This window comes from Malaclemys terrapin, chromosome 14 (genome assembly GCF_027887155.1).
Source record: "Malaclemys terrapin pileata isolate rMalTer1 chromosome 14, rMalTer1.hap1, whole genome shotgun sequence".
Classification (NCBI taxonomy): domain Eukaryota; kingdom Metazoa; phylum Chordata; order Testudines; family Emydidae; genus Malaclemys; species Malaclemys terrapin.
This window is the reverse complement of record NC_071518.1, coordinates 4,247,994-4,261,800: the sequence shown is the minus strand read 5'-3', so window position 1 is coordinate 4,261,800 and position 13,807 is coordinate 4,247,994. Positions and strand designations below refer to the sequence as shown.

The 13,807-nt window shown below is 56.4% G+C and overlaps 1 protein-coding gene across 9 annotated transcripts in view; it reads right to left on the bottom strand.

Moving 5' to 3' along the window:
* Window positions 1-10,505, bottom strand: part of CBFA2T3 (CBFA2/RUNX1 partner transcriptional co-repressor 3) — a 121,182-nt gene extending 110,677 nt beyond the window's left edge. For 2 of the 9 annotated variants that reach the window (XM_054049024.1, XM_054049033.1), the window contains exon 1: window positions 10,049-10,505. In XM_054049024.1, the coding sequence (XP_053904999.1) occupies window positions 10,049-10,139 (91 nt within the window). In that variant the 5' untranslated portion in view covers window positions 10,140-10,505. The remainder of the gene's footprint in view (window positions 1-10,048) is intronic. The other 7 variants (XM_054049030.1, XM_054049029.1, XM_054049023.1 and 4 more) reach the window with 5 other exon arrangements.
* Between the last annotated feature and the right edge of the window lie 3,302 nt (window positions 10,506-13,807).

Genomic DNA, 13,807 nt, shown 5'->3' with positions numbered 1-13,807 from the left:
GAATGGGCACAGGAGGGAGGCCCCTAGTGACCTGCCCCAGGTGTGAGGGTATAAGGTCTTTGAGGTGAAGCGGGGGGACAGGAGCTGCGGGGAGGGGAGTACAAATAGCAGCTAGGGGGGAGAGCGGAGGAGGGTGAATGGAAGCAGATGGGGGCAGGATCTGGGGGCTGGGAGGGAACCAGTGGGCGCACAGAAAGTCGGCTGGGGCAAGAGTAGGTCAGGGGAAGGGGGACAGGGGCAGAAGGGTCTTTAACTACTAGACCCCACTCCCCTCCAGAACCTGGAATGAAACCCAGCATGCTTGTGGCTCACCATTCCTCTGCTGTCAGCCAATCTGTGTGAAACCCACTGGCTCAGTGTGGGGCTTGTTCCCTCTAGTGGCTGGTGCACCTGGCAAATAGCAGCCTACCACTGCTGATGGTTACTCTGCTCGCTCAAGTGGTGGGATCTAAAGGTGTTGATGACCCGGGGGTGGGGGGGTTCTGTCTGGTTCCACAGGATGGGATTTCTGTTGTTTCAGCTTGCTTTGTAACAAACATAGGACATTGCACAAAAACGTCCATGTGAAAAATGTTAAGGTTGCAAAGTCATGCAGTGTGCAGCTAGGAAATGTCAGAGTTGATGCTGGCCATGCAACCTGAAGGCAGGCCTCTTGTGCATAGGCACTGTGAAACAGACTTTAATGACACGATCCCAGCCTATGCTGTCGACAGGACCCTGCCTCATTCAGTGCACAATACATGAAATTCACCCTTCTGAAACAAGCAACCTCATCACCTTCTTCTGGGCAAGCCTTCCTCCTCCCCTCGCCTGCCCCCTTCATCCCTTACCGCCACGTAGTGGCTAAGTGATGCTGTGTCTCTGCTAGGGACTTTTGCCCAACGTTCCTGTAGTGAGGCGGCCTGGCTCCCAGCCGCCCCAGAGAGGGACGAGCCCCTCTGGTTGCCAAAGTGGGCGGAGCCACTGGAGCCTGCGCCCGCCCCCCAAAGGTCAAAGCGCAGGACAGGAAGTATAAAAGCCACATCCCAGGGCTCTGAAGCTGCCTGGCCGCCGGAGAAGCCAGACACTGGGGGCCTAGCTCCCGCTGGGGAGACTCCCGCAGCCTGTGACCGACCCGAGGACTGGCCATACCAGTCAAGGCCTGATGACGACCAGACCCCGGAGAAGCTGTCATCCCTACCGGAGAGAAGCGACCCAGAGAAGCTGCCAAGCCTACCGCTCGCCGAGTACCCTGAGGAGCCCATGGTCCTTGATTCCCTGGAGGACACCGCCCAGATGCAGGTGTCACGGAGTGTGGGGGGACACAAGGCCCTGCACCCCCGGCTTCCTGCGATTCACCATGACTCTCAGCCAGCCAGTAAAGCAGAAGGTTTATTTAGACGACAGGAACACAGTCCAAGACAGGTCTTGCAGGCACAGACAACAGGACCCCCTCAGTTAGGTCCATCTTGGGGTTCCAGGGGCACCACAGCCCCATTGGGGGTCAGAGCCCCGTCTGGGCTCTCCTCCATTACCAGCCAGCTCCTGACCAACCTCAACTCCCCAGCCTTTGTTCTGTTTCCCGGGCAAAGGTGTCACCAGGCCTCTAACCCCTTCCTGGGTTCTCACCTTACATGCTCAGGTATTCTCCATCGACCAGTCTCCCATCCCCCAATGCAGACCGTCCTAGCCAACCTCCCCTGCCTTCCCAGCCAACACTCCCCACTCAGCATTCAAAGACCACATTAGGAACAGTCCCAGTTCGTCACAGCAGGTACTGCTAGAGGGGAAGTTAGGAAGTAGCCCGGGGGCAGCTGACCCTAGTCTGGCTGCAGCACACCCAGAGCCGATGTCAGTGCGTTGCAGCCAAGATCCCCACTGACACAGCAGCAGGCCGCCTGCCGCTGTTAGGGCCCCAGGCTGGGACCAGGGCCGGCTCCAGGCACCAGCTTACCAAGCAGGTGCTTGGGGCGGCCACTTCGGAGAGGGGCGGCATGTCCAGCTGTTCGGCGGCAATTCGGCAGACGGCCCTCACTCCTGCTTGGAGCGAAGGACCTCCTGCCGAATTGCCGGCGCAGATCGCGATCTCGGCTTTTGTTTTTGTTTTTGTGGTTTTTTTTTTGTTTGGCTGCTTGGGGCGGCCAAAACCCTGGAGCCGGCCCTGGCTGGGACGCAGTGGAGTGGGCGGGCCTGCGTCCCCCCTGCCACCCCACTTACGGGTGGCTGTCTCCCCCTCGCCCCAGATGCTCAGAACCAAGAGTCTGGGTTTTTGATCCTGAACTAGCAGGGCCGGCTCTGGCTTTTTGGCCGCCCCAAGCAAAAAAAACAACAAAAAACCCGGGGCGGCCAGAACGGCAAAGCAAAAAAACCCCCAAACAAACAAAAAAAAACCTGCGGCGCGGCCGGAGCCAGGGTGCAGGGGGACGTGCCCCGGCTAGTGGGGGGCGGGGGAGGGAGCTGGGGGAGAGAGAGAAGGGGGCGGCCAGGGCTTCAGCGGGGTGCTACCATGCGGCTCCAACCGCTGGGCCGCCTGCCGCAAGGGCTCCGCGCCGCTCCGGTCGGCTGGGAGGGAAGGACGCGGGCTGCCCTGCCGGGCTTGCTGCAGGGTGCTCCCATCCTCCACGCTGCCGCCCCCTACAGGACGGCCGGAGCGGCACAACAACCAAACAAATAAAAAAGAAAATAAAAAAAGCGGCCGTGCCCCCTAGGATTGGGCGGAACGCCGCCTCCTACGAGCTGGTGCCTGGAGCCGGCCCTGTGAACTAGTTGCTCGGCCCCTGCCTGAGGACCTGAGCTCCTGTTTGTTTGCTGCCCCGCCCTGACCCAGGGCCTGGGCTTATTACTGAACTAGTTTGCTTGGCCCCTGCCTGAGGCCTGAGCGCCAGACTGTGAGTTGTCCTGCCCTGACCCAGGGCCTGGGCCTGATCTTGAATTATTTGCTCGGCCCCTGCCTGGGGCCTGAGCTCTAGACTGCTTGTTTACCGCCCCGCCCTGACCCAGGGCCCGGGCTTGGTCTGGAACTATTTGCTCAGCCCCTACCTGAGGGCCTGAGCCCTTGACTATTTCCTGTCTCACCCGGCCAGTTCCCTGACTCAGCGGACCTCGGTAGTGAGGCGGCCTGGCTCCCAGCTGCCCCAGAGAGGGGCAACTCTAACAAAACCCCTCTACAATTCCCCACTGTTGCTAAGACTGATGCAGCTCCCCCAGTGGCAGCAATGCTGGAAGCACTGGTGTAGACAGGTGGCTGGATGGCCACTGGCATTTTAGACCTGTTATCTGCAGTGTTAGATAACAAGATGGTTCAAATTGCGACAGAAGCCTTGTCTACACTAGAGTCCAATCATTGCCATCACCAATGGAGCTGTGTTGACTACGGTGGGAAATTGTGGGCAAAAAACCCTGGTCTGGACACAGCCCTGTAAGTTCCTGACAGCAGGGAGTTTGTCCTTAGTCTCTCTGGCAGGCCCCATGCTGTGTACCTATGAGGCTAGATAGTAGGTATTATTATTATTGTTAATTATTGGGAACAGATGCATCATGGGAAGCAGGGGATGTTGCTGGCTGGCTGTGATCACCTTGCACTGTTTCCAAGTTCCCAGGCTAAGCAGGGCTTGTTATCAATAGCAGAAAACCGTGCCCTCTCTGTTTGATTTCATTTCCCTTCCTCCAGCCCCTCCTTGCTCCAGTGCTCCTCTGAGATAACTGAAGCCAGAGTGAAGGGTGGGCCATGGACCAGCCAGCATTATCGCTCTCTTCCTCACGGCGAGTAAATCAGGAAGTTTGCAGAGATACCCTGCCAATAAAATAAACATTGCTCCTGCCAGCAGCTGAACGGTGTATCCCTCAACCCCTGGCAGCTGCCAGAGCTCCCCTTGGATTGCCCTTCCGGTCAATAACGTGTGCAAATCAGCAGCCACCCAGCAATGTGTGTTCTTAACCGAGCTCCAAAGCTAACTGCATGAAGACCCTGCGTTTGTGACACGGCCGACCGCTGGTAGGGAGAGAAAGCTCCACGCTGCAGGGAACGACAGGCGACCGGGAGAGACTGAGCATGTGTTGTCATTAGAGAGCTGAGCAACGCTCAGATCCAGACCCTGATATCTCAGCCCTCTCTAAACGATCGAGGGCCCAAAGTCACACATGGAACGTACGGCGGAGCAGGGGATCCAAGCCAGGTCTCCTGAGCCCCAGACCAGCACCTAACCACTGGGCCAGCGGCGCCTTCCTCTTTACAAGGAGAAGGGAACTCTCCTCCCCACAGTCAGGTCCGTCTTGAACCCCACCGCTGCTGTGGAGCTGGCAAGAACCGGAGCCAGCATCAGTTACGCCAGGCTGGGGCACTACAGGAAACCCACCAGTTGGACAGACAGACAGATTAGATAGATGAGGACAAACACCAGGCAGGAGGGCAATAAACCCATAAAAATGGCACTACCAAAATGTGCGCCAGCTGTCACCCGGACACTCAGATACCAGGGTGATGGGCAGGAGCTAAGAACCTGACCAGACACTGCTCAGAGGTTACAGTCACTTCCTCTGTTCTTTGTTTGCCAACGGTAAGTGTCCCACAGCTGGGACCGAGTCTGCGAGGTGGTTAGAAAGTGGGAAACCCCCCGGTGCAAACTATAATCATTTTCTCTGAAGAGATCCCACCGCCATCACCCCGCATTTACCATCTGGGAAGAGATCAGCCCAAGAAAAGGCTCAGGATGGGACACTCCACACACCCCCCTTTACTCTAGCATCACCATCAGGATACATTATCCATTCGTTCTCTGCCTTGCCCTACCGGGCCATGGTCTCCCTTTGGCCCATGGGCAAAGCTCCCACTGAAATCAATGAGCAAAGAAAGGACATGGCAGGACATGACCCATAATGGGTATGGCACTCACTGAGGGAAACTAGAGCCAGTGATTCTCTGAGCAGGAACAGTGGCCTTAACTGAATCCCAGTAGACAAAGGGTTAACTCCTGGCCCCTGTAAATCCCAGCAAACAAAGGGTTAACCCATGGGCCCTGTTAATCCCAGCAAACAAAGGGTTAACCTGTGGGCCCTGTTAATTCCAGCAGGCAAAAGGTTAACCCCTGGGCCCTGTTAATCCCAGCAGGCAAAGAGTTAACTCTTGACCCCTGTTAATACCAGCAAGCAAAGGGTTAACCTCTGGGCCCTGTTAATCCCAGCAGGTAAAGGGTTAATTCCTGCCTGCTGTTAATCCCAGCAAACAAAGGGTTAACCTGTGGGCCCTGTTAATCCCAGCAGGCAAAGAGTTAACTCCTGGCCCCTGTCTCCCACAGCTGCACTGGGTGGAGTAAGGAGATGGAACTGGGGCCTGCTGGCCCAGTCAGGCTCTCCGAGGAAACTCTGGGAACTCCATAAAACAGCTAGTTCCCGGGGCTGGCATCCCTTGACATTCCCAGGGAGGTGGAGTGTTTATGGGCTACTGGCTGAGGGCTTTAAACTAGAGAGCGTCAGCTGGGAGGGCACCTGTGGGTGTTCTTGTGTGCGTGGTGTAGTTGCCCCGAGTGCCCACAGCTGCAGTATTATTCACTCCCCACTCTGCTGATAGGACTAAGGTCAAAGGTACGGCTTTCTGCCCCCTTACCCTATGGGGGGGGGTGTGACGGGTGACCAGGTGTAGCGGCAAAGTTTTGCTCTCTGCATTGATATCCACCTGGAGTGGTCCTGGGTACGATGGAGGCTTTCTGGCGAGCCAGTAAGACCTGCTGTCCTAGCCAGAAGTCACTGCATATCCTGCTGGGGGTCTCCTCTTCCCATCGCTCTCCTGTGGTCCCTCTTAAAGAAACCCTGGGGCTGAGGCTGACTCAGGTCCGACATGCCCACGCTGCACAGTCTGCTCTCAAGGGCAGCAGTGCTCCCCGGATAGCCAGGTGACCCTCTACACATGCAGCTGGTTTCAGGTGCAGCTGCTGGACCTTCCTGCCTGGTCTGCAGCATGATTTCTTCACTGCAATTTCCCTTCCTTACCCCTCTGGTAAGAACGAGGGGAGCATAGTTCAGACCAGCTGCCAGCCCTCTGAGCCGCATGGCGCTTAACCCAGCTCAGAGCACACCTAGATGACCCAGTGGTTACGTGCCCCTGGACAGTCACGCTACAGCGTCTTGCCCTTGCCCGTGCTGTGGTGGGCTTGTACTGCTGGGGGACCTCAACAGGAGACGTCTGGTGGAGACGGGGTCTCAGGCGGCTCCTAGTTACCTTGTAAATCCTCTCAACTGCTGGATTATTTTCTGCCTGAGAAACAGACCCCGTTGCTGTGCAGCTCTGAGAGCCGGGCAGCAGCTGTGCATGTCAGGGCGAAAGCTGGAGAGCCCAGGCTGCAAAGGGGAACCAGCCAACCTGCCTCTCAGGCCTCTCAGCCGATGCCCAAAGCCCCGAACAGCCTCCACAGGGCTGGTTAACTTCCCCTCTGTTCCTCTTCTTGCAGGGCTGCCCTGAATGTGCTGCTGAACATGGGCTGCTGGTGCCTATGACTGTGGCTGGGAAAACCCACCTGCTGCAGGGGGAGGGTAAGTCCAGTTTGTCTGCGATCCCAGTTGGGTTTTTACGTTTTTGGTTGATCAACTTGTTGGCTCTCAGGGAAGAATATTGAAAAGAAAGCTGAGACCCAGTATCTTTAGGGCAGTAAATACAATCCACAGACGCTCGTGATTCTGCAAAAGAACGAGGAGTCCTTGTGGCACCTTAGACGCTAACAAATGTCTTTGGGCATAAGCTTCCGTGGGCTAAAACCCACTTCATCGGATACCTCCACGGATGCCCAAATAAATGTGTTAGTCTCTAAGGTGCCACAGGTACTCCTCCTTCTGTTTGCTGAAACAGACTAACACGGCTGCCCCTGTGAAACGATTCTGAAAGTTACTAAGAACCGCGTCACTCCTGCAAGCTCTGCTCTTAGGAGAGGTGTGGTGAGAGCACAGGACTGGGAGCCAGGGATCTCCTGAGTTCTCATCCTGCCTTTGACACAAACACGCTCTGTGGCCCTGGCTAAGTCACTGCGCCTCTCTCAAACCTGGGGCTAATGGTGCCTGCCTCCCTCCCAGAGGGCTGTGAGGATGAGCTAGGAAATGTGTTCTAGCCCTCCAAGGATGGAAAGGGTTTTACACCATGAAATGCCCTTGCTGCCCTCCATGGGCATGCCCAGCTCCTGCCCATGCTAGTGGGAGGGCAGGCCAGAGGGTGCACAGTCCTGCTTCTGGGATGGCATCCACAGAGAAAGGGTCAAGATATTTCCAGCAGCAGCATCTCATAGGTATGAACCGCGTGACCTGCTGAGGTCTTGCTGCTGGCCGTCACTGCAGCTCGGGTTCTCTGACACGCTGGATGGAACCGCTCTGCCGTGATACCTGGTGTGGTTCTCTACAGGGCCGTGCGGTGCTGTGGATGTGGGAAGCACCATGGAGTGTGTCCCCACATGCCTCAGGGCCTAATCCTGAGCAGTGCTGAGCACTGCCTGACTGTGGGAGCAGGCCTTTGGGCAGCACTGGGGTGGAGACTGGGAGCTGTCTCTCCAGAATGCTCTCTGACTGTGTGTCGGGGATTCCCTGGCTTCTAGGCAGCCTGGTTCCTTGTGCGTATTCACCTTTAAAATCATACTGCCAGGTGCTGGTGGGGATTCAAATGCACAACCCCAAACTGGGGAATAACTGGCAAGGCGGTCGTGCTGCTGAAAAGGATCTGGGGTGAGAGTGGCTCACACGTTGACTGAGTCAACAACATGATGCTGTTGCAAAAAAGGCTCCTATCATTCTGGGGTGTGTTAACAGGCAGGCTGTATGTAACACATGGGAGGTAATGGTCCCGCTCTACTCGGCACTAAAGTCCTGTGTCCAGTTCTGGGTGCCACACTTAAGGAAAGATGTGGACAAATTGGAGAAAGTCCAGAAGAGAAATGAGAAAAGGTTTAGCGACCCTGAGCTAGGAGGAAAGGTTTAAAAATAAAAATAAAAAAAAACTGGGTATGTTTAGTTCTGAAAAAAGACTGAGCGGGGACCTACTAAGTCTTCAAATCGGTGCAGGGCTGTTCTAAAGAGGATGGGGATCCATTGTTCTCCATGTCCACTGAAGGTAGGAGAAGTGATGGGCCTAGTCTGCAGCCTGGGAGATTGAGATGAGCTATTAAGAAAAGCTTCCTAACTCCTAGGGGAGTGACGCACTGAAGCAGGTGACCGAGGGAGGCTGGGGAATCCCTGACCTTGGCGAATTTTAAGAACAGGTGGGACAAACCCCTGTCAGGGACAGTCTGAGTTTACTTGGCCCTGCCTCAGTGCCCAGCGCTGGACTAGATGATTTCTTGCAGTCCTTCCAGCCCCAGTTCCGTGATTCTAACCCCCTGGAGTCACTTGGGATGGGCCCAGCAGCTCCTGTACTTCCATGTGCACTGGGTTAGTGGGCTGGACCTCGTGAAGCCCTGCATCCTTCCTCCCTTTGCTTGTGGGGACGACAGGGCCTTTCTCTCCCCCCCACCCCCAGCATCCTTGAAAGCTCTGCAGGACAGGGACCATCCTGCTGGCTGGGAGTGGTAGGAGCATCTCCCTCCAGAGCCCAACCATGTGGCTCCCTTTGCCCCACTGACCCCACTTGCTTGCCACTCAGGTTACAAGGGCCACCTCAGATCCCTCCATGATCCTGCGGTGCTGTCCCCATGCTGGGCTGCCCTCCTGTGTCCTTCCCATCTCCACCACCTCCCTTAGCAAAACATTAGCAACTCTGTAGCAACTCTAGGAATGAGGGTGTCTGGGGAAAATGCGTTACGACAGGGGTAGGCAACCTATGGCACGCGTGCCGAAGGCGGCACACGAGCAGATTTTCAGTGGCACTCACACTGCCCGCGTCCTGCCCACCAGTCTGGGGGGCTCTGCATTTTAATTGAATTTTAAATGAAGTTTCTTAAACATTTTAAAAACCTTATTTACTTTCCAGACAACAATTGTTTAATTATATAGAATAGACTTATAGAAAGAGACCTTCTAAAAATATTCAAATGTATGACTGGCACGCGAAACCTTAAATTGGAGTGAATAAATGAAGACTCTGCACACCACTTCGGAAAGGCTGCCGACCCCTGCGTTACGGAGACTAGACGGATCCACAAGGGAACCGCTTTAACTCTGGCTCCTGCAGCCCCTCTGAGCTGTCTCCCTGACCTGGAGCAGTAATTGACAGCCCGTTAGGAGCACCGCTACCCACACACCTCAGGGACCGGTGGGGCCAGATCTTGATCTTGGTTACGCCAGGGTAACTTTGCTGGAGCCAGGGAGAGACTCGCTGGGGTAAGTGCGCTCAGAATCTGGCCCAGAATTGCTGCCGGGGAATTAGGGTGGAAAAATAAAACAAGATTCAGAATTACACATGAGCAAGTGACCTGATAATTAAAGAAAGCACTGAGTAAATTCAGGATTTAAAACCTGTAAATAAAACATGAACGAGCCTGATTAGTCATTATGGAAATGTTAATTGCAAAGCAGACACTGCCAAGTCAGGATGCACCTTCCTCCAGCTCGGTAGCAAAATCCTTCCATTGTCCTGTGTTGCTCACAGATTGGAGACCAGAAATACAGTCAAACATCTCTCTGCGCCAAACCTGGCCACCTCCTCCTAATAATCTGGGACAGGTGACTAGCCAGCTGCTGTTTGAACCAGTTGGGCAGCTCCCTTGGGCTCTGCTCCACCGGGCTCTGCTCCCCCAGGTCTATCTGGTTTGTTTGTCCGAGGTGCCATTGGCTTTGCTGACATTAAGCGCCCGCCTTTGGAAAACAAGTGCATCTCCCACCTGCTGCGGGGCCCTTGCACCGAATCTGGCTCTGTGTTTGCCACCCAGGAAGTGCAAGGGCTTGTTTGTGCCCAGGGCTTTCCCTGCGATGAACACCTGTCTGGCTAGTTATGGGCTGCTCCACTGCCCTGAAATCCTGTTTGATATATGGGATGAGTCAACACCTCAGCCCTCGGCGCACATGTAAACAAAGCGGACAGCCTGGCAGCTGTAATTGCTACCACCTGGTCCATCCGGGATTGGCTTGTTCCACCTCCCATCCAAAGACCTTATGTTCTTACCTTGGCCGGTTCTCCTGGAGCCCCTTCCCCAGGTGCCATGGCAAGTGGAGGCGGAAGGTCGGGTTTCCAGCTCGGAGGAGCCTCCAGCCATTAAAGCCCAGCCGGTTGCTTGCAGTGCCAGCTGAACGGTGTGGTGGTGGGCTCCAGAAATGCAGTGCCAGGCCCTCTGCTGCCAGCACTGCTGGAGAGGATCTACCTAAGCTCTCGGCTGGAGGCTAACTGCGACCAGAGGCCATGCAGGGCTCTGGAGGGTGTCTCTCTCTCACATGCTCTCAGCCACTTTGCAGGGGAGAGGAGCTGTTTCAAATCCACACCGGAGGAGAGCAGGCTGGAGAGCTCCGGCCTCTCCCGCGGATTGCATAACAGAAAATGCAGGCGAGCGGCTGCTGGTTCTGTCCCTGGGCCACCCTGCCCCTGAGTGGCTCTGACTTACTGCTGTCCAGCCTGCTCTGGAGTGTGCCTTGCAAGGGGTGCTGGGTGCTCATGTGACCACCAGGGTTGATGTGGAGGGGGAGTTGTGTCCCAGGGTGAGAGGGGAAGGCAGACAGCTGCCTGCTGGTGATAATGCAGCAGGGGAGGAGGACTGGGCAGCTGTACCCTTGTTCTTCCCCCAACAGGAACCATCTGTGACCAAGCCCAGCTCTGTCTTCCCTATCACCCATTCCGGTCTGACTTTCCAACAACTTCCCCTTCGCACTGGCTTCACTTCCCCACTCCGCGAGCGGGGCCGGTGCAGTAGCAGCCGCAGCAGCGGCCAGCCTGGGGTGGCGAGTTCTTGTTTTCCCGCGGGGGGGGAGGGGGACAGGGAGTGCAGGCAGGAGCTGGGCCCGTCTGTTCTACGTACAGCGGGCTGGGCGGGCGGGTGCCTGCGGCTGTTCTCGTCTTGAACTTGTCTCTTCGGGGGGACTTCAGGAAGGCTTCAGATCTGACATGATCCTGCCTGGCCTGGCACCATGCCCTGGGCCTGCCGGCACACCTCTGTCATGCACCCCCTGGACTGCAGCCCTCACCCAGCCACAGGTCTCTGCTGCACCTCAGTCATCTCTCAGCTGGAGAACTGAGAAAAAATCCCCCATAAGTCTTTGCAATCTGGAGCCACTGACTTTCTTAAGAGGTCCTGGCTTCTCCCATCTCTAGTGTCTCTTAGCTCCTGCCTTCTCCCACATCCTGGGCTTCCGTTTGCCCCGATGCTGCTGACACGCGGGGTGCAGGCCCTGGGGAAAGGAAAGGACTTGTTAGAGAGAGAACCGAAAGGCTGTACGTGCGTCTGCAGGTGGGAGGGAGGAAATCTGTCCTAAAAATATAGCCGTGACTGCTCGCTCCCCGAAGATGGCTCAGCAGATGGTGTGTCTCTGCCTGCCACCTGTGGAGTGTGTGCTCCCGCAGATGGTGTATGTGGTGCTTCCACTTTCACACTGCTGCCCTGGGCTTCCTGGCCCAGCCCTGCCTTTTGCTTTCATCAGCATCTCCAAAGTGGCTGGGAAAGATAGCAGCAATGTGATCCTCCGTCCTCCGAGCAGCTTTGGGTGGCTAGAGCCTGGGGCCTGAGCAGGGTTGCATGCAGTGTGGCCTCTGGGGAAATCATAGGGACTTCCCGGTGATAGATTGTGGGAGGGAGCCTTGCAAAGACCTGGGGTTTACAATGGACTAGCTCCCATCTGCGTCCTGGCGCTCTTCCCAATGCAGCCAGGGACGATGCAGCGGGAGATGCCCTACTCCCTGTTAATGCATTAATGCCTTCAGTCAGTATCCCCAGGGGGATAGGGAGTTCTTCTCCCTCGCCCCCCCACCCTGTCAGAAGGGGAAGTGACGTTCCCATCGTGGGGCCTGGGTGTTACCAAACGTGAGCATGGGGGGAACGTCGGGGTCACAGCAAGGCCTGTCTACACTGCAGTGGTACAGCTCTGGTGTGGACCCTTCCGAGGGGTGGCAGTTTGGTCAGCAGAAGCATTCTTCCATCGGCCTGGCTGCGTCTGTGCTGGGGGATGGGTCACCCCAGTATGGCTCAGGGCGCAGATTGCTAGGTTCATTGAATTTGTAGGGTCGCCTAGGCCTAGCTTTTCTGGATGGCTGCGAATCGTGTACCTGCAGCTCCCCTTCCGTTCCCTACTCCGTGAGGATGAGGGTCCCCTTTGCCTTCCTTGAGAGCCCGGTACAAGCTTCATTCTAGTTGTGAACTCTAAGGGGGTGAGAGCTGCTAGCAGGCAGGGTGGGGCCAGCGGCTGGGTGGGGAGCCAAGAGCCAGAGAAAAGGATCAGACAGTTGAAAAACCACTAAACAAAGCAGCTGGGTAAGAGAGTACAGGGGCCTGCTCCTCTCGGGGGGTGAGAGTCCCCTCCATGGGATCTCCGTGTTCCCCAGCACTGCCGTCCCCCGGGCCAGGCGGCAGTGGGCCAGGCCACTCATGCCCCAGCTACAAGGTGTGAAGTGTGCTGAGCCCAGCAAGTCTCTCTAAACCGTCGCACTTCTGGAGGATCCAGGAGATCTACCTTCTTCCCCCTCCAGCCCTGCAATGCATCCTTTGGCTGCTGGGTGGGAAGCGTTGGCTGAGCGCGACGGTGCTGTTTGGTGGTTCAGGCTTGGGCCGTCTTTTGCTAATTTCTGAGTCCTCCCCGCCCCCCAGCCATCCAAAGACACTCCCGAGAGCTAATCCAGGAATGGGGGAGGGTGGCCGCAGAGCGAATCCCCCTCCAGGAAAGATGGTGCCCCTTCACAGGCACACCCGTAGCAGAGAAGAGCTGCTGTCTTGGGGCTCTGATCTCACCTATGGCTGCTGGGCAAACAGGTGCCAGCTGGGCCCAGCTCCGAATGTTTGCCTCATAAAGCTGCTGCCTCCAGACCAGGAGGGTTCTGGTTTGAGTGAGCATTGGCAGGGCATAGACACGGCCCCATCTGCTCACCGGCCATGGGTCCCCCGTCCCCAGGCTGAGAAGGCTGGAGTGTCTGGCTGGGGCAGCCAGCATGGAGGGCCTGATGTGGGTCCTGCCCTGCAAGGTGCAGGGTGGCTTTGTTACTGTTTAGTTAGGGCTCTGTTGTGCTGGGCGCCACGAACACAGAGGGAGACCCCGCCCCGGTCCTGACGACCTCGCAGGCTAAGCAAACTCCTGCCGGGTCAGCCCTGTGTCTGGTGACTGCCTGTGCAGGCATCCGAATTCTTGCTGGCTTGTGGCCTCACATCAGGTTGAGACCTTGGCACCTGTGCTCCGAGCGGGGAGGTTTTAAGTCCAATGCTTCATGCTGACGAAAGGAGGCTCGTAATGTCACCAGCTGTGCTGTCTCACCTCTTCCCCCTTTTATTTTTAGCTTGGATAGCACCATTGCTGCTTACAGGGCAGACTGTGTGCAGACGGCTCCGCTTTTGGGGAGTGGGGGAGGGTGACTTCCAGCCCTGGGTTCATGGATGGGGAGCAGGGGAGCCGCCCCAGCGAGAACAGGGGTCGGAGAGTGACAGTCGGACTCCTTTGCAATCAGGTTTTGCAATCAAAGAGATGAATTTGCAATCAGATTTTGAGAGTCAGGGGAGGGGGGGAAGAAACTGCCCATGTGGAATGCCTTGATTGTGAAGAGTGAGTAAAGGCCAGGCTGTTTGGGGGGTTTCCTTGTTGGACCCTAGCGGGATCATTCTCAGCAGCTGCAGCTCCTGTATCCTCCTGATTTCTCCCATCACCTGGAGTAGGTTGGATTTTCTCAGTCAAGCCAAGCTGCTGTACACCTGCCCTGGCCCAGATGCTTTTTAATATGCATCAGTGATGTTACTTC